The sequence below is a fragment of the Dendropsophus ebraccatus genome, chromosome 2 (genome assembly GCF_027789765.1).
Source record: "Dendropsophus ebraccatus isolate aDenEbr1 chromosome 2, aDenEbr1.pat, whole genome shotgun sequence".
In the NCBI taxonomy this organism is placed as follows: domain Eukaryota; kingdom Metazoa; phylum Chordata; class Amphibia; order Anura; family Hylidae; genus Dendropsophus; species Dendropsophus ebraccatus.
The window spans coordinates 209,376,031-209,402,390 of record NC_091455.1 but is presented as its reverse complement, the minus strand read 5'-3'; the positions used below and the strand labels follow the sequence as shown (position 1 = coordinate 209,402,390).

Sequence of the window (26,360 nt, the reverse complement as noted above, 5' to 3'; positions counted from 1 at the left end):
AGGAAGAAGCTGCTGCCAGACTCCTCTGGTATTGGCCTATCTCTCCAAGGATCAGGCAGTTGAAGTCTAACATGTCCGATTCACCTCTCTCCCGACATTGTCTGGTTGGGGAGAGTTGGGAGGAGCCTGTATACCGTAGAAGGTGGTATGATCCTACAGAGAGGGGAGGGGTGATGAGTAGCGTTGAACGGAGAGGCCAACGTTCTCTGAACCCGAATGCTGAGCATTTGACTCCCACTGTCTGGAGAAGTTTGATGCTGCCCTAGGGAGTCTTGAAGAACATAGCTGTATCTATGTTTTCCTAGCAACCCTAGGGCAGCATCCAACTTCTTGGGGGTCAAATGCTGAGCATTCAATTTTGGAGAATGTTGCCTAACTCAAATAAATTGGCAAATTTAGACCATTTAGACTATTCTGATGCCAATGAATGGACAGGGCTTAGGGAAAGATGTCACAGAGGGATGAGGCCTATAGCGTCAATGTAGGTGGGGATATGGGGCATGACGATTATGAAACCCCGCCAATACGGCACTGTCCACCAATGATAACATGCATTTTTGAGGGGGGAGACCACCAAGAAATCCTTCATACAGTAAAATATGAAATGTCCATAATATAAGCTTAAGAACGCTGCTGAGAACTCCTTCTGTTGCAAAAATCCCCACTATGCCTTGAGATTGTATAGGTTTATCCTCTACCTGTCGGACATTGTGTATGTGTTTCATTTCCAGATTCTGAAGGCAGCGTCATTGGCAGTGACGATGGTTCAAAGGACAGCGGTGAATGTTCCGGCACCGACTCTGAAGACGACCTAAAGGACGCCGATATGTCGACAGTTCATCCCGAAGAAGAAGAAGAAAGAAGGGCTTCAGAAGGAGAAGAAGCCGATGCAGGTTATAGACAAAATAAAGACAATACTACAGATGAACAGCCCGAGAAAGAAGAGCCGAAAAAAGACGAGACCGAGAAGAAGAAGGAGAGAACCTCGGAGGTTGAGGTCCCCACCGATGACCAAGCAAACGAACCCAAGAAATGGAATCTGAGAAGGAACCGTCCAATGCTGGACTTCATCACCATGGATGAGTTAAACGCCATGGACGACTATGACAGCGAAGACGACAATGACTGGAGACCCACAGGCGGCAGGAGGAAAGGGAAATCTTCTACCGGGGAGGGCAGCGATGGGGAGGATGATGAAGAAGAGGATGCAAGTGAAGAGGAGTCAAATCACCAAACTGGCAATAAAGACGACAGCTGCAGCTCGAGTGACGACGAGAGAAAGAAGAAGAAAATCAAGATTCCCAGTAGGAACAGCGGCGATGATGAGGAGCTGACGAATGACAGCCTGACATTGTCTCAAAGCAAAAGTAATGAGGTAATTTATAAAGTGTCCTGACAGCTTCATCAAGATGGGAAAACCTGTAGTGTGAGGAGCCGGAGGAATGTTCCTTCATCTTATTACCTGCTAGTCTTTTATAGTCCATCTTTGAAAATTTTAGATGGTTTAAGGCTTCAACTTTCAACCCAAAATACAGAAATTACCAGTTAACTGCATCCCCAACATGACGTACATATATGTCATAGATTGGCTTTAGTTAAAGGGGTACGCTAAAAAAAAAAAAGTTTGCTAGAAAGTTATATAGATTTGTAAATGACTTAAAAGAACTCTAGTCTTCCAGTACTTATCAACTGCTGTATGTTCTGCAGGAAGTGGTCTATTCTTTCCAGTCTGACACAGTGCTCTCTGCTGCCACCTCTGTCCATGTCAGGAACTGTCCAGAGCAGGAGAGGTTTTCTATGGGGATTTGCTGCTGCTCTGGACAGTTCCTGACATGGACAGAGGTGGCACTGTGTCAGACTGGAAAGAATACACCACGTCCTGCAGGACATACAGTAGCTGATAAGTACTGGGAGATATTTAAATAAATAAAAATTAAATAAAATCTCTGGAGCACCCCTTAAGGTTAATGAATGTACATGTTATGGTGATTGCATGGGGACAGAAGCTTGAAAGTTCGCTTCATCAGTGGCCAGTCTGAAAACGTTAAGAATTTGGAATTATTGTACAATCCATATAGGAAAAAAAAAATCATAAAAAAAACTCTTGATTTAATCAGTAGGTCATTTTCGGTTGGCACGTTCCCTTTAAGGCTAGCGGATGTGCTGTACATTGAACGTTGGGGGAATCCCCTCACTGGGAAGCAGTGACACGTCCACGTTATATATAACGATCTAGTTCAAGGATATAGCGCAATTTTAATTTCATTTGTTGAATTTTTAATAGGACTCGCTTATCCTGGAGAAAAGTGACAAGTGGTGCTCGCAGAAAATGGATCACATATTAATATGCTGCGTGTGTCTCGGGGACAATAGTGAAGACGCGGATGAGATCATCCAGTGCGATAACTGCGGTATAACCGTACATGAAGGTAACGTTCAGCCGCTATCTCTTGTGTTTAAGGGCTTTTGTGGAGTATTAAAGGAATTCTATAGGTTATTATATGGATTTCACTATACTGCTATACAACTAGTTTGGGCCTTAAAGTGTCACTGTCATTTTTTTTGCAGAAATCAATTGTCCAGGCGAATTTAGGAAACTTTGTAATTGGTTTTATTAGACAAATATGCCATTATCTGCATTCAAAAAGACTCCCCCCCCCCCCCCCCCCCCCCCCCCCCTCTCATTCACTGCTCATTATCAGGAAATCTTGACTCTTTTACATCAGTCGTGCCCTGTGTAATCTATGGAGAGGGGAGGGGGAAGGAGGGAGATTAGTCGCCAGCAGACAGCAGAAAACAAAGGATTACACAGTGGGAGCTGTGTGAAAGCCGGTATTCAGGGGTCAGAGAGGTCAACGCTGAATTCAGAGGAGATAGCCGGTGATGTAGCTGTAAATTAACTCTGTTGTCCTGTTTTGGTGCCTCATCTCGCCAGGAAGACAGAGGGGAGAGCAAACATTTTTTAAACGACAGTGACACTTTAAAAAAGCCATCTGTGGGTGTGTGACCACTTTGACCCTCCTCTCCTCCTCTCCTCCTCCACCCTCGAAGACGCAATGCCAGGTCCCCGTTCTCAGTAAGGAAGTAACAAATGGCCGTGGCTGTTCAGGTGAATGAATGACATGTAAATAGATTACCCCTTGTTGTCATAGGTGATGTTGGCACTCTCATTGTTGTCATAGAGTCCCCTCTATGGTGCCCAGCTATTGCTGCGTCTTCCGATTTCAGGGTACAGGAGCAGAGCTGTTTGTCAGTAGTACTCGCACAGGACTTTCCCTTCCATGGCCAATCACAGCACAGCACATACTCCCCTCTACCATGCCATGACTTAGTGTTGGCAATGGGGCACTGTACTTAACAGGCTGGCACTGAGTGTCAAGCAAATCTGTCAAAATGTTCAGGTTCTGCATTTTATCTAAACCCGAATACTAAGAGTTTGATTCCCCGAGGCTGCAGAAGTTGGATGCCGCTCTGGGGAGTTCTAGAAAACATGAATACAGCCATAGGCCATAGGCTGTACCTACGTTCGCTCAACACTACTGGCACTGTGATGGTTTACACAGTACACTAATTTAGATGTGGGGAAGAAGGGGTTAATGATTTAGTGGCTTTTCAAGGTCCTATGTAAACAAAAATTAAAGAAACTGAAGCAGCGCAGCAAGGAATGGGTTACACTTAGCACTGAGCTGCTTTTGAGAAACCAAAGGGAGGTTGGGGCGTAGAAGATTACACTGCAGCAATGGGGACCCATAGCACTAGGTACCCTACTATTTACACATTGAACAAGTGTCCAGAGCTTGGGTGATGAGAGGGAAGCCTTGATTTACCTTTCAGGTGCAGTGTGGATCATCTTATCAGCTAAGCTTACACATACACAGCCCTGGATTCCTCACTCTTTCTCTTCTGCTTATGTTAAACCTCACTCTCAGTTCCTGAAATCTGTCTTGCTGAGCCTGTTACTAGAGACAGAATTTCCGTAACAACAGGCAGTGAACATTAAATTGGTAGGAAGTGAGACACCCAAGACTTTATAGCACTTATATTAAAAACATGACGTGATTTACAGATATGTTAGGAGTCACACGATCAGTGACGAGCAGGAATAGAGCGGAATCTTTGGCTCTTTGGCACAGGACGAGCCTACGATAGTGAAGTGCTGCAGTACATGGGAACTGTGAAAGGTTTTACAATACGACACAATATCATCTGTATGCAATGCTGCATCTGCGGTGTGGGGGGCCACGTGGAAATTGCTAATCTCATTCCTCCACCGATTTTTACATTTTTTTTTCCTTCACACTAGAGGAAAAAACAGGATTTTATTTTATTAAGTTGAGCTGTGTATAAATGCTGTTTAAGACCTCCTTATCCGGCAGGATCAGTCTCGGGGATGAAAGCCTCTTCCTTGACCTGTCACTCAGGCAGATGTGTTTGTGCCAAGCGGCTGGCTGCGGAGTGTCATGGCGCAGAGCCCCAGCCGCGTTGTCACTACTTTTGACATCTTGATTGCAGCGTGTCTACAGAAATATGTCTTGTGCATGTTCTCGCTCATGTCACTATTCTCTGGCTTCTCTGTTTGTGTGAGACGTTACTCTGTAACTTCCACAAGCCGTATAAGTGCCGGGGTGCGGTGCTGCCGCGCAGGGAGTCCCACCAGAGAATCAAACCTCTAAAGCAGCTGTCATGTATCTGAGTACTTCATGGATGTCTCTTAAAGGGGTAGTTCAGGGGAAAAAAAATCTTTCGAATCAAATAGTGCCAGAAAGTGCTGGAGATTTGTAATTTACTTCTATTGAAAATTCTCAAATCTTCCAATACTTATCAGCTGCTTTTTGTCCTGCAGGAAGTGGTGTATTCTCTCCAGTCTGGAGAGCAGGAAAAGTTTTCTATGCGTATTTACTCCTGATCTGCACAAGTTCCTGACATGGACAGAGGTGGCAGCAGAGAGAACTGTGTCAGACTGGAGAGAATACACCACTTCCTGCAGGACATACAGCAGCTGATAAGTACTGGAAGACTAGAGTTCTTTTAAGTCATTTACAAATCTTTTTAGCAAAAAAAAAAAAAAAAAACCTTTTTCTAGAGTACCCCTTTAACTAAAGCCAATCTCTGACATATATATCATTTTAGGGGTGCAGTTAATTTCTTTTGTAAATAGAAGTAAATTACAAATCTATGTAACTTGTATATTGGTTTAATTAAGTTATTTAATATTAATATTATGAATATTAATTAATATTTAAAAGTTTCCCTTTAATATATAAACAGACAGAGGCCTCCACACCCTAATGGCTCTAGTTTATACTGGGGTGTCCAGAATCAACCTATAGATGTGTCCTTGGTCTAACATATGGTTGGGAGATAACCAGCTTTGCAATACTCTGCCGGGAGTTGTTTCTGCCGTTTGTGCCTATACGTTGCCCCCAGTGGTGGAGATGCAAAGTGCAGACCATCAAGGATTCTTCTGTGATAATGTATTGAATTCATACACCTTGTGTTAGGGTCCTATTACACGGGCCGATGGGGGCCCTATAATAACAGTGAACGAGCGCCGATCTACTAGATCGGCGCTCGTTTACTGGGCCTATTACACGACCCGATAATCGTTTACCAAGGGCTGCATGAACATTGTTACCGATGTCCTTGCAGCCCTTGCTAAACTGGCATACATTACCTATCCATGCTGCAGGGCTCCTCTTGCGTTCTGCTTCTCCCCGGGTCCTGCACGCTCCAGCTTCAGAGCGGCCTGTCTTAACTGACAGGCTCCTCAGCCAATCACTGGCCGCGGCGGTCCCAGCCTGTGACTGGCTGAGCAGCCTGTCAGCTAAGACAGGCCGCTCTGAAGCTGGAGCGCGCAGGACCCAGGGAGAAGCGCAGGAGGAGCCCTGGACCATGGTAATGTATTTATTTTGCAAGTCGTCAGCCGCCGGCCGTGCAACGCTATTACACGTAGCGGTGCGGGGTCGGCGGGCGACAATTATAGGTCAGAACCTATATCAACGATCAGCTGATAACAATGATCATCGGCTGATCGTTGTGTTTATTACACGGAACGGCCGGGTAGGGCCGATTTGGCCCATTATCTTTCTGTGTAATAGGGCCCTTACTGCTCTGTATTACATGTCTTGTCCCCTGTCAGGTGTCCTGCACCTTTAAACTCGCTCGGTTTATTGTTGTTCTAGAAAGTGCGTGAATTGAGGGATAATTTTGCGCCCATTTTGTGTTCCCAAAGGCAATTACAAGGGTAAAATCACAACATATAATTTCAGAGAGCAGACGAACAAAGAACGTTTGTGTGCCGGACAAATTAATATCAAATAGTTCAATTTATACATTCATGTTTCATTTCTTTTATTGAATGTTAATATTTCCCAATTACTTCTCCTTTTTCTCTGTTATTTTTTGCTTGAGAGGAAAATAAACGCTTTTCAACCTCCGAGCAAAATATGTTTTCATTTGGGGAGAGCCGTGTTCTGGTTTAGTAAAAAAAAATAAAAATAATAATAATAATAAAATAACAAAGTAAATTACTTTTACTAAACCCTTAACATTGGCTTTTTTTCCATTTGAGATTTGAAAGTGTTTACACACCGGCTGCACCAAAATAACATAGTGTGCCGCCTAATTGAATTTTAAAGTGTTTGTTCTTCATTCTGTGTACAAATATTACATTACATCCCATATTATACTCCAGAGCTGCACTCACTATTCTGCTGGTGAGATCACTATGTACATACATTACATTACTGATCCTGAGTTACATCCTGTATTATACCCCAGAGCTGCACTCACTGTTCTTCTGGTGGGGTCACTGTGTACATAAATTACTGATCCTGAGTTGCATCCTGTATTATCCTCCAGAGCTGCACTCACTATTCTGCTGGAGGGGTCACTGTGTACATACATTACATTACTGATCCTGAGTTACATCCTGTATTATACCCCAGAGCTGCACTCACTATTCTGCTGGTGAGATCACTATGTACATACATTACATTACTGATCCTGAGTTACATCCTGTATTCTACCCCAGAGCTGCACTCACTATTCTGCTGGTGGGGTCACTGTGTGCATACATTGCATTACTGATCCTGAGTTACATCCTGTATTATACTCTGTATTGTAATGATTCCTTCCTCTTCCAGGCTGTTATGGTGTGGATGGAGAGAGTGATTCCATCATGAGCTCAGCCTCAGAGAATTCTACAGAGCCGTGGTTTTGTGATGCCTGTAAGTGCGGAGTGACCCCCAGCTGTGAGCTCTGCCCAAACCAAGACGGCATATTTAAGGAGACCGATGCAGGGAGGTGAGATATTCTTTCTGATATCTTTTGCACGTTCCTTGTAGCCGTTGTAGAAGTTCTTTGCTGTGGACAATCCCTACTTGATAGAACGGCACCTTAAAGTGTCACTGTTGTTTAAATTCTTTTTGCAGAAATCAATAGTGCAGGTGATTTTAAGAAACGTAATTGAGTTTATTAGCCGAAAAATGCATTTTTATCATGAAAAAGCAGTTTGAAGCTCCCCTGCTGTCTCCATGGTTTTCTATGGAGAGGGGAGGGGTGGAGGGAGATGAGGCACCAGAACAGGACAACAAAGAGTTAATTTACAGCTACATCTCCTCGGAAGTTAGCACTGAACTCTAAATACCGGCTTTCACACAGCTCCCACTGTGTAATCCTTTGTTCTCCTCCCCTCTCCATAGAACAGACAGGGATCAACTGATGTAAAAGTCGAGATTTCCTGATAATGAGCAGTGGATGAGAGAGGAAGGAGGGGGGGGGACCTGGGGAAAGTCTTTTATGAATGCAGATAATGGAATATTTGCCTAATAACCCCAATTACAAAGTTTCTTAAAATAGCCTGGACTATTGATTTCTGCAAAAAAAAAACCAACGAAATAAATAAATACGACAGTGACACTTTAAGGAAGTATTCCAGACAAAACTAAATTGTCCCCTATCCACAGATCCAAGAGATCATGGGGGGTCCGACCTCCATACCCCCAGCTTATCTATGTACAGCACTCAGCGCTCTCAGACTGCTCCATAGCTATTAATGGAGCTGCGGGTCATATGCCGTACCCGCTGCTGTATTCATAACAAAGGAGCCGGGGGACGAATCGGATCTCACCGTGGGGGTATGGAGGTGGGACCCTCCGATCCTGTGGATTGGGAGAAGTTAGTTTTGCCTTGACAACCTTTTCAAAGTTGTACTCCAGCATTTTTTTTTTCTTTGAAATCATCTGGTTTTACAAAGTTAGATTGGTTTATCAATTACTTCTATTTCAGAATCTCCAATCTTCCAGTACTTATCAGCTGCTGTATGTCCTGCAGGAAGTGGTGTATTCTCTCCAGTCTGACACAGTGCTCTCTGCTGCCACCTCTGTCCATGTCAGGAACTGTCCAGAGCAGGAGAGGTTTTCTATGTGGATTTGCTGCTGCTCTGAACAGTTCCTGACATGGACAGAGGTGGCAGCAGAGAGCACTTTCAGACTGGAAAGAATATACCACTTCCTGCAGGACATACAGCAGCTGATAAGTACTGGAAGACTGGAGATTTTTAAATAGAAATAAATTACAAATCTGTATAACTTTTTGAAACCAGTTAATTTGAAACAAAAAGAGTTTCACCGGCGTACCTCTTTAACAATGTCAGTGCCATGACCCCCAAAAAGTTTCTCCACTGAACAAGTCCTTTAATAGTTCTGCTCCATTAGACTACAGCTAGGCTTGGATCTGTTAGCTAGGGAGCATTGTTTGAAGATGTACTCTAGCATTTATTTTCTTCTTTATTATTTATTATGGGACTAGTCTGCCACTATGTATAATTCAGCTGGTATTACCTCATTTCGCTGTTCTTTTTCCACAAATCCTTTCCTTCAAGTGGGTCATGTGATTTCATGGTGACCCTCCTGGAAATGACATGTGTTTCTGTGTTCTCAATGTGGTCACCATCTTAGTGTGTAGAACTTCCTATGTGATGAAACTGCATGGACTTTTCTACACAAGCTCGCCACAGGGGCGGGCCGGGACTCCAATCACAGTTACTAATGATGATTATATGGCTCCTATCATGAAGTGATGATGGATCTGATGACCGTTCCACCTCCCTGACTGTATACGGGGAGGCAGAGATGGTACTGGCTCTAGTTGCTCATCTGATTCTGTGCCTGATGCATCATGGTATTGAAAGCAGATTTGTAAGGACGCGGCTGATCAAAGTTCACATGACCAGGGGTGTAGCTAGGATTCACAGGGCCCCATAGCAAATTTTTAAAGGGCCCCGCTCCCCTACGCACAACACAAAGCACTACATGTGTGTGTCTGTTTGTGTGTGTATATATATATATATATATATATATATATATATATATATATATATATATCTGCTTTACTGCTGGTGCACTGATAACCCCTGACCTCTGCTCAGAGTTCTGCACATTTTCGTTTCCTACTTGATTGCCAGCTGGAGAACAGAGGTCAGAGGTTATCAGTGCAGAGAAGCAGAGATCTCTGTCTTCTGCTTGTTAACCCTTTTTTGGGTTGCAGCATGTAAGTAAACATTGTATCACTTACACACTGCAGTACATAATGGGTTAAGCAGAAGGACACATGCTCTTATGCTGTCCCCAGGGCCCCCCTCTTGCACGGGCCCTATAGCAACTGCCTACCCTGCCTCTATGGTAGCTACATCACTGCACATGATCTTGATACAGTAAGGGAGGTTGTGAAAACAGTAGAGCTGATATGAACAGATGACACAGAGGAATAGTGTTGGTGAGATGTGGGGGTACTTCTTTAATGGTCTCCTATATCCACCTCTTGTCTCATCTCAGACTCATGCTGATGGGGAGGGGAGATGGGGAGAAATCTGTATTTAAAGATGTGTAATACTACGCTGAATGCTGCGGTTATATACATCACATACAGGGCAGTGAGGTCACTGTATATATGGGAGAGGAATGAGAGGGGTGGTCTTCATTTGGTGGTAGTGCAGGTAATAAGGGCTGGAGTTCTTGTTGGATAGTACTGTGCTACTGCACACTTCCATAGCCATTTTTACGGTCGGTGCTCCCCTTTGGCTTTCCCTTAGCTCTCCTGGCTCTGCGTGCGTACGAGTGATGTCACTTGTGTGCCGCAATGCTGGTGGAAGGTATCTGCCTTTTGTGGCCAATGGCTTAGAGCCTGGCAAATTACATCGCCACATTTAAAGTGAATGTGCCATCAATTTTCTTTTTTTTCTTTTAAACGCTGCCCGATTCCCGTGCACAGTGTTGGTCTATTCCCGAGCACCAGCCTGGCATGAAGCACTGGGTAGGCCCGCCGGCCCACAGTGTGACAAAGCCCTCTCCCCTCTGGGGCTTTATTGATTCTAATGGAGTTGAGTCACAGAGGAAAGGGAGATCGTCACACTGGGAACCGGTGGGCCTGCTCCCAGTGCTGTGGGGCGGGCCAGTACTCATGTATCCGTGCCCGATTGAACCCTATGGGTCCATCATTTTAGATAACATTTGTTTGTAATGAGCAGATATATATACATATATGTATATACATTTTTGCGATGCTGTTCACGCTGTTGTCTTTTTGCGACAGGCCGGTCCTGTTGTAGTTTCCGCTCCTCGCTCACTGTCTAATTCAACATCTGTCATCATCGCTGTAAGTGAAATAGATGAGAAACTAAAAGAGAGGATTATTCTTCTCTGATTACCCAATTTGTCTTAATTACAAGATTTTGGACCATGTGCCACCCAAACAAGCGAGCGAGGCTACGCGCTAAACAGCTGATGGCGCATCTGCGCCCGACTTGGAAGAGACTCTACCTTGACTTTTTTTTTTTTTCTTTCTGTCCTGATTTGCACTTTTCTTTTTTTACTAGCCATAAATGGGGAAAAAAGGAACTAAAAAAAGAAAATGAAAAAGAGTAAAATAATAAATAACTTCAAACTGTCAAAACAATTAAAAAAAAAAAAGAATTGCGCCTCTTGTAGCTATTGATGGCGTCTGATGGAAAATAGGGCGTATTTACTAACTCCACTACTTATTAGCGAATGTACCGGTTCAATCCACATATTAAGCTTTTTATACGACCTTGTGGGCGCCGCTGCTCTGATTTTGCTAGTGCACCGATATGCGCTCCCCGATCCATGCTGCAGCCTGGACTTTCAGAAGACACATGTCACCCGAGGAGGGAATATCAGTGCACTGGAAGTGCTAAGCCTTCCTCCAGTGCACCCAGCAACCTCATTTGCATATCTAGAACATTGCAGATCACTAGAACCGGACAGCGGATTAAAAGAACCACCACACTAGCGGATTCAGTGCAGCAGCGCCCGTAGGGCCGTATAAGAGGTTTAATACATGCATTGAACTGGCACATTCACTTTAAGTGTGCGTTCACACCTACAGGATCTGCAGCTGATTTTCTGCAGCAGATTTCAGTTAAATAACTGAACACAGCATCAAATCTGATGCTGTGTTCAGTTATTTAACTGAAATCTGCTGCAGAAAATCAGCTGCAGATCCTGTAGGTGTGAACGCACCATTAAGGGGTATTCTCATCTCAGCCTACTTGTACAAGTTAAATATTTTTGCGAATTGTTGACAGCTTATTGTCTAGGTTACCGACCACCACTGTCAACATTAGGAGGGAAAGAGTAGCAGCAGGAGACATGTTTGATAGATGAATATATTTGCACAAAAGTCCTACAAGTATAACCATATAAGTTGAGATGGGAAAATCCCTTTAAGGCCAGCTCACACTGAGGAATCAGCGAGGAATTTCTCGGGGATTTTTTTCGGAATTCAATTCCATGCTGGTTCCGCACTGAAATATTTCAGGGATGTCAACTAGTGATCCCACCTTGCGGGAGGTATTGGTTATATTTAGACTTTTGTGCCCGTAGGCAAAATACCTGATTCTTGCCCAAAGGTAAAACTTAACTTTTATTTTTATTCAGAATAAAATAAATTAAACCCGTGATGGGGTTTAATTTATTTTATTCTGAATAAAAATAAAAGGTAAGTTTTACCTGGGGGCAAGAATCAGGTTTTTTGCCTACGGACACGAAAGTCTGAAAGATTTCAGAGCAGAAACTCACTGCTCAATTCATTTCAATGGGAATCCACCAGAGGGATTGACATATCAATTCTTGTGGCGGGAAAGCGGATCCACTGTGAAAAATTTTGCGCTGAAATTCCGCTGTGTAAACTGCAAAGCACAGTTCAATAGAATTGAGCTCAATAGAATTTGGCTCTGTATTATATTTTCAAGTGGAATTTTCAGTGAGAAATCAGCGCTGAAATACAGCGCTGATTCCTCAGTGTGAACTGGCCCTTAAAGGGGTTATCCAGCATTAGAAAAACTACTGCTTTTTTCCAGAAACAGCTCTACTCTTGCCTCCAGTTTTTTACATTTTGAAACGTACACGAAAATATGGTTCACCATGTTTTTCTGTACGTTTTGCAAAACGGATACAGTGAGATGGATTGCAAAAAAGCCTAAGGCTACGTTCACATTAGCATTTGACCATCCGGCACCATTCCGTCTACCTTTTCCGTTTTAGAGTAAGCAAAACGGAAACTGTCGGATCCGTTAAAATCCCCATAGATTCCCATGCTATTTTAGTGTGCTCCGTTTGCCCTAATTGTGCTCCGTTTGCATGCAATCCGTTCAAGATCCGTTCAAAAAAATAGTGTTTGCAGTATTTTTCTTTCTGCTTAAAAAAACGGATCACGAACGGATAGTGCACTTCCGTTTTTTTTTTACATTGTAGTCAATGAGGACGGATTTAAAACGGAAGGTATTTCCGTTCACATCCGTTTTTTTCATCCGTTTTTGCACTGAGCATGCGCAGAAGCAGCAAGAAACCAAAGAAGAAAAATAAACGGATAGAAAAACGGATGCAAACTGATGTACAAGAGTCAGTTTTTTTAAGCCAAAATACAAACGGACCATTAAAAAAAGATGAACATTTTGCAATCAGTTTGCATCCGTCTGCTCATCAGTTTATGCTCATCCATTTAATTAATATAGACGATCCGTTAGAAACAAAGAAAAACGCTAGTGTGGCCGATCCCTAAGCCATTTCCCCTTTCCACTAAGCCACATTCTCTTGCTGAACGAGATGCAAAAGTATATGAGAAATATAATACAAGTTGTGCACATCATGGATGCCATTTTTGTTGGTGCAAATTTGAATTACCAAGTCTGTGGCTGCATCGATCCTGGGAGCTGAGGCAATGGCTGTTTGAGCAGACAGGAGCAGCCTGGGATAAGCTGTGTTCCATCTCACCTCATCTTCCAACTCATCATTTTTAAGACACCCCCCCCCCCCCCATGTAAAAAACATTAAAAAAATATATAAGCATACCTAAAATAATAAGTTCACACCTGCATTCTAATACCCATTGTCCTGCTTTTTCATACGAGTGAATTGACTTGCATGCTGGTCCTGGTTACTCCAGTATTTTTTTTACTTAAAATAGTGATTGTGGCTCCTAATCGGAACCTCTAATTCAATTCTTGTGTTTAGAGGGCCCAAAAAAAAAGAAAAAGATAAAATAGGATTGTCTAAATAAAACAAAGCAACAAGACAGATGAAAAGTAAGCAAAAATAAGATGGTATAAAAAGGAAGAAAAAGACTAGATCTTTAAAATATAAAAAACAAATAAAAATTAACAGTAAACAAAACCAACAACTAATTATAGAAGAATAAATAAAATAAGACTATTGACAAAAAAGGCATAAATAACAATTAAAAAGACAAAACGGAATTCCTATGAATTTTCAGGCGCAGCCGTCCTGGCAATCTCCTGTCGACAGGGTCGGGGAGGCCTCCTTATTTGCTTGGTTGTTCCAGCCGTATTCGTACACGTTGCTTCCAATCAATTTCACCGTGCGACATGTTTTTCTGTTCCCCTTTTGTACGTTGCACCATGTCACATCCTATACCATGGTTATGTAATTGAATCTGTTTTCTCATTGCTTGTGAAACTTTCTTTGTTCCCAAACAAATTATAAAATGAAATAGAAAAACACAAAACCAAGTTAAAAATAAAATAAGATTGAATTAAAAAAACAAAAGAAAACAAAACATAGTAATCGTTTACATAAAATTATAAGAAAAAAAATAAAACAAAAAAAGATGAAACCACATATAAAAAGTTGAAAACCAAAAAAGCGAAAAAGTGTGATGTGTAAGTAAAATCTTGTGTGATGTGTTAGTATGGGCAGGATGGGGAGAGGAAGGTCAGTATGAAGGATTCCGCCAGCTGCCGACTTTATCACAGTAAACTCCTACAGAGTGAAGCAGCATTTAATATACCAGCGGAGCATGAACAAAATGTGCAAATTAACTAGAGAAGCAGCTGCTTGTAGAAGATGGGTATCTTTATATTGAACTCTGCAGGATACCGACCCGAGCTTGTATTAACCTCCTATCATACATCTCCAAAAAGCTAAAATCCCCCTGCCCCGGCTTTCCTTAATGCTAAGGGACATTAGTCGGAGCAGCGGCGACTAATTCTGCCCCTGTCTTGGGTCCCCCCTTATTGATATGTACTGCACCCAATCATTTATCCCGACCAATTGTGTGGAACGTCAGGGAAAAATTACATTTATACTAGGACGTTATAAGCGGGCGAGCAGATCATTGCGTGTTATATATATGTATGTGTGGCCGGTGTCTCTCAGGATTATTTATTGCTTATAGTTAGGTATTCTGTTCAATGTGAACTTTGGGTTTAGCAATCTCACAGTCCCTGAAAATATATTGATGATTTTATGATGTCATCCTCTATGAAGTAACATCTGGCTCATGTATTAGACTGATGTAGCCAAAAGCTTGCACAACCTGGCCAAAAGAGATGTGTGTGTGTGTGTGTGTGTGTGTGTGTGTCTGTATTTAGATAAATAATAATAATAAAGAAAAAAAATAAATAAAATTTTATATATATATATATATATATATATATATATATATATATATATATATATATATACACATACATATACACACACACACACACACCGTAATAATGTTTCCGAAATCAAACTGTTTGGCATTCGAACAGAAAATTTAGTCGGTAACGTTTGGATCTCCAACTTTGCTCAGTATTAAAATGTTTTTACGAGCGTTCATGGTGGGTTGTAGCTGGTGAGTTTAGCATTGGTGAGGCTTCACATACAGTACTGTATAAGATAGCATGTACAGTAGTAGTACAGTCAGTGCACCACCATCTCCCATTCTGTACAGTACTGTATAAGACTGCTGGAGTGCATATACAGCACAGTAGTAGTACAGTCAGTCCACCACCATCTCCCATCCTGTACAGTACTGTATAAGACTGCTGGAGTGCATATACAGCACAGTAGTAGTACAGGCAGTGCACCACCATCCTCCCATCCTGTACTGTATAATACTGCTGGAGTACATATACAGTACATTAGTAGTACAGTCAGTGCACCACCATCTCCCATCCTGTACTGTATAAGACAGCTGGAGTGCATATACAGTACAGTAGTAGTACAGGCAGTGCACCACCATCTCCCATCCTGTACTGTATAAGACTGCTGGAGTGCATATACAGTACAGTAGTAGTACAGTCAGTGCACCACCATCTCCCATCCTGTACTGTATGAGACTGCTGGAGTGCATATACAGTACAGTAGTAGTAGAGTCAGTGCACCACTATCTCCCATCCGTTACAGTCTTGGTTGATAGATCTCCTCCTATATCCAGACAGAGTGAGATCTATCAATCAAGGCTGGTGCAGCGGAGAGAAGTGTCTGCGGACCACCCTTATGACTGGTTCAGGCAGCATGAAAGTGTTTACATGTTCCCATTAAAATCCAGACAAAGAATTGACATGTCATGGGGTGGACACTGAGTTTTTTTTCTTTTCATTGAAAAGCAGGAGACCATATCTGCACTGGTTTTACAGCAAATCTGACTATTTCCATGCAGGTTTTTCAGTTAAGCTTTTAAAATATAGCATAAAACACACTAATAAATACAATAAAGGATTAATTATTTTTTTTGTCCTTTTTTCTCCCTACTAGATGGGTCCACATAGTGTGTGCGCTGTATGTTCCTGGGGTCGCTTTTGGAGACATTGACAAGTTACGTCCTGTGACTCTAACAGAGATGAACTATTCAAAGTATGGAGCTAAGGTAAGTCCTGGGAGGAGGTACAGGCCGGAAGAGATTTATATGAGATACTTATGTATAATATATATGTATGTATATATATATATATATATATATATATATATACATACATACATAATATATCATCAGTGGCGAGACAGGAGGCTCCCATACACATAAGACTTTAGGTCAGTCACACTACGATCAGTTCAAGCTGATATGGCCTACTTTCCCGCAATATACATAGGAGTATGTATGTATGTATGTATATATATATATATATATATATATATATATATATATATACACATACATACATACTTCTATGTATATTGCGGGAAAGTAGGCCATATCAGCTTGAACTGATCGTAGTGTGACTGACCTAAAGTCTTATGTGTATGGGAGCCTCCTGTCTCGCCACTGATGATATATTATATTTTAAAGGGAGTCTGTAACGATTAAAGTGCCACTGTCGTAATTTTTTTTTTATTTTTTTGCAGAAATCAATAGTCCAGGCGATTTTAGGAAACTTTGTAATTGGGTTTATTAGGCAAATATTCCATTATCTGCATTCAAAAAGACTTTCCTCAGGCCCCCCCCCCTCCTCTCTTTCAACCACTGCTCATTATCAGGAAATCTCAACTCTTTTACATCAGTTGAGCCCTGTGTAACCTATGGAGGGGGGAGGAGGGAGATTAGTCACCAGCAGAGAGCAGAGAACAAAGGATTACACAGCAGGACCTGTGTGAAATCCGGTATTCAGAGGTCAGAGAGTTCAGTGCTGACTTCAGAGGAGATAGCCAGTGATGTAGCTGTAAATTAACTCTTTGTTGTCTGGTTTTGGTGCCTCATCTCCCTCAACCCCTCCCCTCTCCATAGAGAACAATGAAGATGGGGGAGCGCTTCAAACTGCTTTTTTGTGATAAAAGTTTCTTAAAATCGCCTGTACTATTGATTTCTGGAAAAAAAAAAATTTAAACAACAGTGACACTTTAAAGGGAATCTGTCTCTGGATTAAATGAGGGTAGCATGAACTAGTGAGAGAAAAGCTGTTCTGTTCCGCCGTCTCCTAATATGCAGGAGAATAGGATTCTTGCCACACCCCTTTCCCCGCCCTACAGCTGCTGATTGACATTTGACTGCCTATATACAGCATGGATAGATAACTGCCAATCAGCAGCTGGTGGGCGGAGCTTTCTGCTTCTCATAAATATCCAGGACTACTGGGCTCATGCACATAATGGAGAGGACTACTTATTGTCCATGTTATTCAGGAGGAGAGCTCTGGATCAGCTGCACAGAACAATGTAAGTGATACATCATTCTGTTCGGCTTCTCTGTCACTAGTTTATGCCGCCCTGAGATAGGACACCATAAACCTACTGACAGAGACTCTTTAAGCATAGCATCCCTCTAAGATCCCATACAATGGACACTCTACTGATTGATTAAGCGTTTGCCATTAAAGCCGTTTCCTGAAGTGCAGAAGATGGCGTAACCCTTGAGGAGATCCTTCCCTAATGCAATCCCCCCTAATGTCGCTCGCACTCAGATGTGGCGTTAAATCCGCTCCGCTAAGCGTTAGATGTCTTTTTTTTTTTCTTTCTCGCGTAGGAATGCAGCTTCTGTGAAGATCCGCGATTTGCCAGGACAGGAGTGTGTATCAGCTGCGACGCAGGGATGTGCAGAGCTTACTTTCATGTGACTTGTGCCCAGAAGGAAGGCTTGCTCTCCGAAGCCGCCGCCGAAGAGGTAAATTACCAGACGCGCTCCTTTTGAAGATTGCTTAAGAAACTGTAAAGCGAAGCATAAAAAAAGAGTAAATAACGCACCACATCCTGATAAAAATTAAGCCGGGTTGTAGACAGAGGGGAAAAAGAAAAAAAACATCCAAAGGATCGGTGGTAAATGGCGGGGATGTGTGATGGAGATGAAAGCCTCTCATCTCGGCCGCCACCGCCTGCTCTGCGTTCTGCTTTGCTTTCCAAAGTTCAGTGGAAACCTGACTATTACCAGTGTCCATGATAAATGTGTGAGAGCCGTCCCGGGGAGGATGTGCTGGCGCTGGAGGAGCCGCTACACTCCATGAATGACAATAGCAAAAACTTAGTGTTGTCTAGGGCTGCATACACATGCTCTGAAAAGATAGGACATGTCCTAGTGCAGATCGCGGCACGGATATATAAAGTTATATTGATTTAATTACTTCTCTTTAAAAATCTCCAGTCTTCCAGTACTTATCAGCTGCTGTATGTCCTGCAGGATGTGGTGTATTCTCTCCATTCTGACACAGTGCTCTCTGCTGCCACCTCTGTTCATGCCAGGAACTCTCCAGAGCGGTAGCAAATCCCCATACAAAACCTATCCTGTTCTTCTCTGGGAAAACTTCTTCCTGCAGGACATACAGCTGCTAAAAGTATTGGAAAACAAGATTTTTTTTTAAAGGAGTAAAGTACAGATCTATATAACCTTCTGAATCCAAATGATTTAAAAGAAAAATATTTTTGCTGGAGTGCTGGACAACTCTTTCTTGGTTTGTTATGTAGATAGAGAACGCAGCAGCTTTATACTTTATGTCCTAGTTATGACACCTTCCTGCCTTGTCCTTATTGTGCAGTATCTCATTTTGCACCCATGTTGAAGCCCTTGTCTTGCAGTTGATGTGATGCGTCCCTGCCCTCCCCCTTGCTTTGTCCCCCTTATTCCTTCCCTATATGACCCCTATTGTTTGCCGCCCCCCCCCCAATCACGTTCATATCTTTGTGCCTTCATATATCTTCTTCCTACCTTGTCCTTGATGCTCTCTGGCTTCTTCACGATGCCTTGATAGCGCTCTCTTCTGTTGACCTCCTATATACCTCCTCTTCTTTGCTTTGCTTACCTTTTCTCCCTCATCTTGCCTCCCCACCCCCATTGTTTTCTCATCCCCACTTGGTTGCCCCAAACTCCTGCCTTACCCCTTGTTTCACCACCACCTTGTTATGGTAGATTGTTCAGCTCTTGCCTACCTTTCCCTCTTTGAGCCTTCAGTTTTCCCTCTTTGCCATGTCTTCTCTCACATTTCATACCTTCCCTCAGTTTGATTCCCTTTGCCCCTTTTTTCCTGTCTTCTTCCCTCCAATGGGATTCCAGTTTGACTCCAGTCCTAATTCAAGGCTATGTTAAAGGGTATCAGAAAATGTCTTGTTTTAATATTAATTTAACAATTGTTTAAATAATGTTTTTATATTGAAAATATATTTTTTGACATTTTTGGTGAATTTTTTTCTAAGTTTTTTTTAATCTATATTATAAAATAATCCTGATATCTTGCAGTTCTCATTCTCACCACTGGGGCTAAAACTAAGCTGAGACTTCCTGTCCTGTCTTTTGTGATAAGAGGAGGCTGCTGTAAAGTGATCTGTACAGCATTGCGGCACCATGTGACACCAGTAGATAGGAGACAATTGTGGCTCCCTGTGGAATGACCTCTTCACAGGTCACAGAGCGCGCTCAGTCATGTCATTTATCTCAAGGGGATAGGGTCTGTCTATTGTCATCTATGTCCATGAGTCTTGCTGTAAAGCATGTCACGAAATGCTGTTGAAAACTGGTAAATAAAGATACAGATACAGTTAGAAAATAGAAAAAGATTAGAATAAAAGAACAACTTTTAGTATCTGACTCTAATCAGTAAAAGAAAATTTAGGTGACACATTCCCTTTAAGGCAGGGATAGGGAACCTTGACTCTCCAGCTGTTCCAAGACTACAACTCCCATCATGCCTGGACAGCTAAAGCTTTGGCTTTCCAGGCATGATGGGAGTTGCAGTTTTGGAACAGCTGGAGAACCAAGGTTCCCTACCCCTGCTTATTGACATCCATAAAGACTACCTCCAGTAGATGGCATTAGAGAGCAAGCTCTTTTCTTTCTGGAGGAGAGCTACTTTGCATATATTTTTCCCAGAGAGCATTGCCTGGCCTCTATGACTCCCTCCACCAGCTTTTCTCTCTCCCTAAGGAGTCCCAATCTCCCTTTAACAGATACCACAATATGCCTATCCTCCTCTGCAATGGCTTCTCCAGCCCGCTCCATACTATTCCGCTTGCACTATTGATCTACCATATGAATAAGAATATTATCAGTTTTTTCTTCACATCCCTCATCAGGACATCGCCGATCCTTTCTTTGCTTACTGCAAGCAGCACGCAGACCGATTCGATAGAAAATGGAAGAGGAAGAACTATCTGGCCCTGCAATCCTACTGCAAGATGTCCTTGAAGGAAAGAGAGAAGCACCTCACGCCAGAAGCGCAGGTATTAATGGCTTCTTCTCTGATGTTTTCCTATGAAACCAGGCACGGCGAATGTAAATCCAGCGCTAAGGTCATTCACTTCACAGGGGACTCCCGGTGTTTACCTTTGATCACCGGAGTCTTTGAATGGGAATATATGTTTGGTCTGCATCCCATTACACCGGCTTCATTAAACCCCTGAATGTCAATCTTTTTATAGGATGCCATGACAACGTCCAGAGAGGGATCGGAGAACAAGGACCTTACGTTGCGTCCGTGGACCCCGACCTATAATTGTCACTTTCTGCATATAGAACTAATCTGAGTTACAATGTAAATTATATAACAAACCTACCCATACATAGAGCCTTCCCATCTCCTTCACCTAACACAGGGATGGGTAAGGGTGTGTTCACACCTACGTAATCTGCTGTGGACATTGCTACTCATTGACTTCAATAGGTCTGCAGCTAATCTGTAAATCCTTCACAATTACTGTGGACCCATTAAAGTCAATGGGTAACAATGTCCGCAGTTGGTTATGTTGTCTTGTTATAGGGGAGCTTCAGTGAAAAAAAAAATCAAATAAACTGGTGTCAGAAACTTATACAGATTTGTAATTTAAAAATCTCCAGTCTTCCAGTACTTATCAGCCGATGTATGTCCTGCAGAGAGTAGTGACACAGCGCTCTCTGCTGCCACCTCTGTCTGAGACAGGAATTGTCCAGAGCAGCAGCAAATCCCCATAGAAAACCTCTCCTGCACTGGACAGTTCCTGACATGGACAGAAGTGGCAGCAGAGAGCACTGTGTCAGACTAGAGAGAATACACCACTTTCTGCAGGATATACAGCGGCTGATAAGTACTGTAAGACTGGAGTTTTCTAAATTACAAATCTGTATAACTTTCTGACACCAGTTGATTTGGGAAAAAAAGTTTCCCAGTGGAGTACCCCTTTAATTTAGTTCAGACCCCTAAAGTTAATTTAAACTCTTAAAATACATTTTTATGTAAGACCAGATCCCTAAAATTCTGACCCCCAAATTAATTCAGATCCTTTAAAATGAGTTCATATGTAAAATTAGATTCGGAGGAGACCCCTAAAATCAATTCAGATTACAGAAAATATTACAAGAGCCTTATCCTAAATCACATCCTAGACAAGACCCCTAAAAACTAAAGCCACAGACTTTTCTTGACGTGTTGTCAGACGTGTTAATAGGTCACATCATGTCTCCCACCTGAGATATCCGCAGTGATCCTGAGATAAAGCTGGATGAAGCGCACGGCAGCACGCATCACTCCCTCGCTGTCAATCAAATCCAACTTGCTTGTTCCATTAGCATCTTTGGGGAAAATGAGCCTCATCTCTCAGCCGGCTATATCCCGGGGTCAGAGACCTCTGCATGTGGTGATGCGTGACACCCGCTTACATGCATAAGCTCCAATTCTCCAGTGCAGAACTTTTTTTTTGCCCCTCTTGCTTATAGTGGGGGGAGGGGGTCCTCTCATATCCATATAGCCAGGGCCTAGGAGTATGACAACCTATTTGAGCACCAGATAACACAACCCAGAGGGTGCACAGTACCTTTATAGCAGTGTAAACCTACCTACTAATTGGGGAGGCTTGGGTTCCCAGCCACCCCCATCATCTGACTGCTGTTTTATGACATTCCGTACTGCCCATCCCATATGTAAATGACAGACCTCTGTATATTGCAGTCTATAATCCGCTGATGGTTTCTTAGGGAACCGTTTCTGTCTCTCTTCAGGCCCGAATCGCCACCCGACTGCAGCAATACAGAGTGAAGTCAGAACTGGCCCGTAACACCAGACCGCAGGCGTGGGTCCCCCGAGAGAAGCTGCCCCGCCCGCTCACCAGCAGCGCCTCCGCTATACGGAAACTCATGCGCAAAGCGGAGCTAATGGGGATCAGCACAGACATCTTCCCTGTGGACAATTCAGACACGAGCTCCAGCGTGGACGGCAGGAGGAAGCACAAGCAGCCGGCACTCACCGCAGACTTTGTCAACTATTATCTGGGTAAGCGGATCTTGTGTTAGAGTATGGCCGCACGTCTTTATATGTGCGGTGTATACTTACCTTACTGTTAATCTGTCTCTCTTTCCGTCTCTTTTTTTCGCTTTCATACTCCTGTCTGTCTCTCCTGTCATTTAAGGTCCCTATACACCTAAGACTCTCTCTGGCTGCAGGTTATGTCTTCCCATAGATAACACAGGAACGCTTGGCCGTACTTGAACGTTCCTGTGTATCAGGAGGACAGGCAGCAGACGGGAGATATAAGTGATGGATGGACAATCGTTCAGCCATCAGTTATAGAACGTGTATGGCGGCTTTTACTCTACTTCGCCCACTCTCTGGCTCTTCCTCCCGTTTATTTACAATCTTCCTTTTTCATCTTGTATCGCCCTCCCTCCTGTCTCTCTTTCTCTCTCTATCCTGTCTCTCTCTCTCTCCCCTCCCTCTATTGTGTCTCTGTCTCACTCTTTTTCTCCCTCTCCCTCTCTCTATCTCAGTCTCTCTAGTCTTCCTCTCTCTCTTGTTCTCACACCCTCTCCCTCTCTTTCTAGTCTTTCTTTTCTCTATATCCTCTCTCCCTCTCTATTGTTCTCATTCCCTCTCTCTTTCTCCAGTCTTTCTCTTCTCTCTTTCTTACATATACACGAGTCTGTCTCTCACTCCCACTCTCTCTTTTTCTCTGTTGTTTTCTCCCTCTCATCTGTCTCCAGTCTTTTTCTCTGTTGTTCTTTCTCCAGTCTCTGTCTTCCTCCTCTCTTCCTCTCATGTCTCTCTTGTCTCTCTTTCTTCAGTCTTTGTCTATCTGTAGTCTCTGGTCTCTCTCTGTCTTTGCGGTCTTTGGTCTCTCTCTTGGGGTGTGATCTCATCCTGATGATAGTCATCTCCTGTCATGTGACTACATCAGCACCAGACCTGAGAGCAGAGCTGTCACTCACATGACATCAGTGCCCCTATCCAGCTGCTGTCACTGTATATGCTGGGCCCCCGCTGCCGTCCTCATGTGTCGGGGTTCCTGTATTGCACATATTATCCTACATGTTATAGGATGGCCTCCTATGTTATGGCCTACGCTTTAGCACTACACTCTTATATTTTCTTATTCATTGCATTCTGTGATTTCTTTCTCTATCAGAGAGGAACATGCGGATGATGCAGCTGCAAGAAAATTTGTCGGAGCAAAAGAACATAAAAGACAAGTTAGAGAACGAGCAGGAGAAGCTGCACATCGAGTACAACAAGGTGTGTATGGCCGTCTCCTCCGCGCTGCGCCGCCCCCCATATTAATACCACGCCGCACGCCCCGCTGTGATTTATGTGCCACGCTTTGTAGGATTATTTTCTCTTATCCCTTTGAAATCTGCTTTATCAGCGACTTTACAATGACAAGCCTCAGACTCCGCGGTGTCCGCCAGTAACACAGACCATTGATAACTCACAACCCGTGCACTCTGCACATCAGCCCTCTATCTGCTACTGAGAGCGAAGAAATGATTCCACTATAAAAGGGTCCAAGAGGACAAGGAAGACTCTGATCAGAGACTTGTAACGGATGAGAAGGATACAAGAGCAGAGATAGATGAGAGATAGATTGGAGATGGATAGATAAGATAGATAGATAGATAGATAGATAGGACATAGAAGATAGGAGATAGGTAGGAGATAGATAGATAGATAGATAGATAGATAGATAGATAGATAGACAGACAGATAATAGGATAAAAAGGATAGATATAGGATAAAGGATAGATATAGATAGATAAAGATTGGAGATAGATAAAAGATAGACACATGATAGATAGATAGATAGATAGATAATAGATAGATAATTAGATAGAAGATAGATAAAAGATAGATCAATAGCCAGATAATAGATAGATAGGAAATAGACAGACAGACAGACATTAGGTGGATGAACACTATACACATATAGAGAGATATATGGTAGAATATGATGCATCTCTGTACAGTCCTATATTCTCCATAGACCAGTAGCCATTGTTGTCCCCATGTCCTGTAGTGCACAGTGTGTCCTGCGGCCTTAGATGCAGCGTACCGTCGGTCGGTAACCTTCACTAGCACATGACGTCTTGACGCCCAGGAGGTATTGCATCGGATATATATATATAACTCCTATTTCTTTTGCAGCTCTGTGAAGCCCTGGATGACTTGCAGAACGTCGGGAGTAACCTGCGGAACGAGGGCCAGGGCCTCTGGGTGATGATGTGCAAGATTGCAGGCCAGGTAAGCCTCACTGTGTGGCCTCAGTGTTTACCCTATGGGTAATAGTACGAGCACATTGCAGTCTATTACACACATGTACATGCAGTATATATGAGGTAACGGCCGGGCATGGGACTCTGGGATTCTGTAAGTAACTTTACCATAGTAAATCACTCTGACGACTTTTCTCTGTTCCTCTTCAGTGAAATATAGATAGGTAAGACTTGAGACTCATAGGGCCCTGCCGTGACTGTAGCGGATGGCGGCCACTGACATTGGGTCTGGTATCTGGTGGTAGATGATTAATAGAAACCTAATCAGCTCCGCTCCATCATCCGCCGCACTGATATAAAGACCAGCGTCCCGGGGCTCTCAGGGGTGTTATATTATTCTCATTTACAGAGAAATTCCATTAACTAGGAGATTTGTCATCTTATTTGTATGATTGCAGCAGGTAACCTGATTGTGAGGACATGGATATGCAGTAGTCTGGGCACGTCTGGGGATGCAGGGGGAGATGTCACAGCGGCGTCGCCTCAGGCTGCCATTTCTAGGACACAGCTTTCCCGGCCTTTTGGCTGTCTGGCTGGTAGATAACTACAAATGTTATCTCCATATCGCACTACCCTGGCCTTATAACAACCATCTCTTTAAGGAAAAACTGTTAGCAGTTTTGAGTTATCAGAAGTACTGACAGTCCTATGCAGAGGATTCCAGGCATACTGGATAACATTAAAGGAGAAGTCCGTCCTCCGCTAATCTTTCACAGGTGGCAGGAGCAGGGGAAAGAGTAGGGGTCCTATTACACAGAGCGATTTTTAACAATTAACGACTAACGATTGCAAACAAGATTGTTTATCGTTAACCTTAAATCGTTTACCATATTACACAGAATGATGGTCGTTTGCTGGGCCCTTCCGTTCCCAGCAAAACAAAACAATGTGCAATTCCACTGAACGATTAGTGAACAAATGTGGAACTTGAGCGTATGAATGTGGAATTACAGCAAATGATTAACGATAACGATCAACGACATACGAACGATTATTCAGTCGTTGCCCGCAATTACACAGAACGATTATCATTTAAATTCGAACGATATAACGATTTTTCACACAATTATCAACCCGTGTAATAGGACCCTTAAAGCTGTATTCGTTTCCCACTCGCTGCCGCCGCTATTACACACGGCAACAGCGAGCGGGTGAGTACAGGGGGGGCTGCTGGGAGCTGCCCAGGTGATCGCTGGATCGTCCGGGCAGCCCATAGCATATAGCAGCGGTCTGCTGCCGCCGTTCTGATTCCACAAAGCGACGGCAGCATGTCATTGCTATATGAGTTGTTTGTCTTTCAACATGTTGAATGACAAACGACTGCAATGATCAGCCGACAATGTTCATGTCGGCTGATCGTTGCCTTCTATTACATGGGATAATTATCAGCCGTAACGGACGATAATTGTTCCGTGTAATAGGGCCTTTAGTGTAGGAGTGCACTAGATTGTATAAATCTGTTGCACTGTGTTATCTTAGGGTGGTATTACACGGGCCGATGGGGGCCCAATAATACCTGTAAACGAGCGCCGATCTGCTAGATCGGCCCTCGTTTACTGGGCATATAACACGGATCGATTATAATCGTTTAACAAGGGCTGCAGGGACATCGTTAGCGATGTCCT

The 26,360-nt window shown here is 43.1% G+C and overlaps 1 protein-coding gene across 5 annotated transcripts in view; it reads left to right on the top strand.

Moving 5' to 3' along the window:
* PHF14 (PHD finger protein 14) overlaps positions 1–26,360 on the top strand; it is a 164,576-nt gene that overhangs the window by 12,668 nt on the left and 125,548 nt on the right. For 4 of the 5 annotated variants that reach the window (XM_069959354.1, XM_069959357.1, XM_069959353.1 and 1 more), the window contains 9 exons: positions 732–1,375; positions 2,285–2,429; positions 7,146–7,305; positions 16,062–16,173; positions 17,764–17,901; positions 20,298–20,444; positions 22,171–22,465; positions 23,595–23,701; positions 24,608–24,703. In XM_069959354.1, coding sequence (XP_069815455.1) covers positions 732–1,375; positions 2,285–2,429; positions 7,146–7,305; positions 16,062–16,173; positions 17,764–17,901; positions 20,298–20,444; positions 22,171–22,465; positions 23,595–23,701; positions 24,608–24,703 — 1,844 coding nt within the window. The remainder of the gene's footprint in view (positions 1–731; positions 1,376–2,284; positions 2,430–7,145; positions 7,306–16,061; positions 16,174–17,763; positions 17,902–20,297; positions 20,445–22,170; positions 22,466–23,594; positions 23,702–24,607; positions 24,704–26,360) is intronic. The other variant, XM_069959355.1, reaches the window with a different exon arrangement.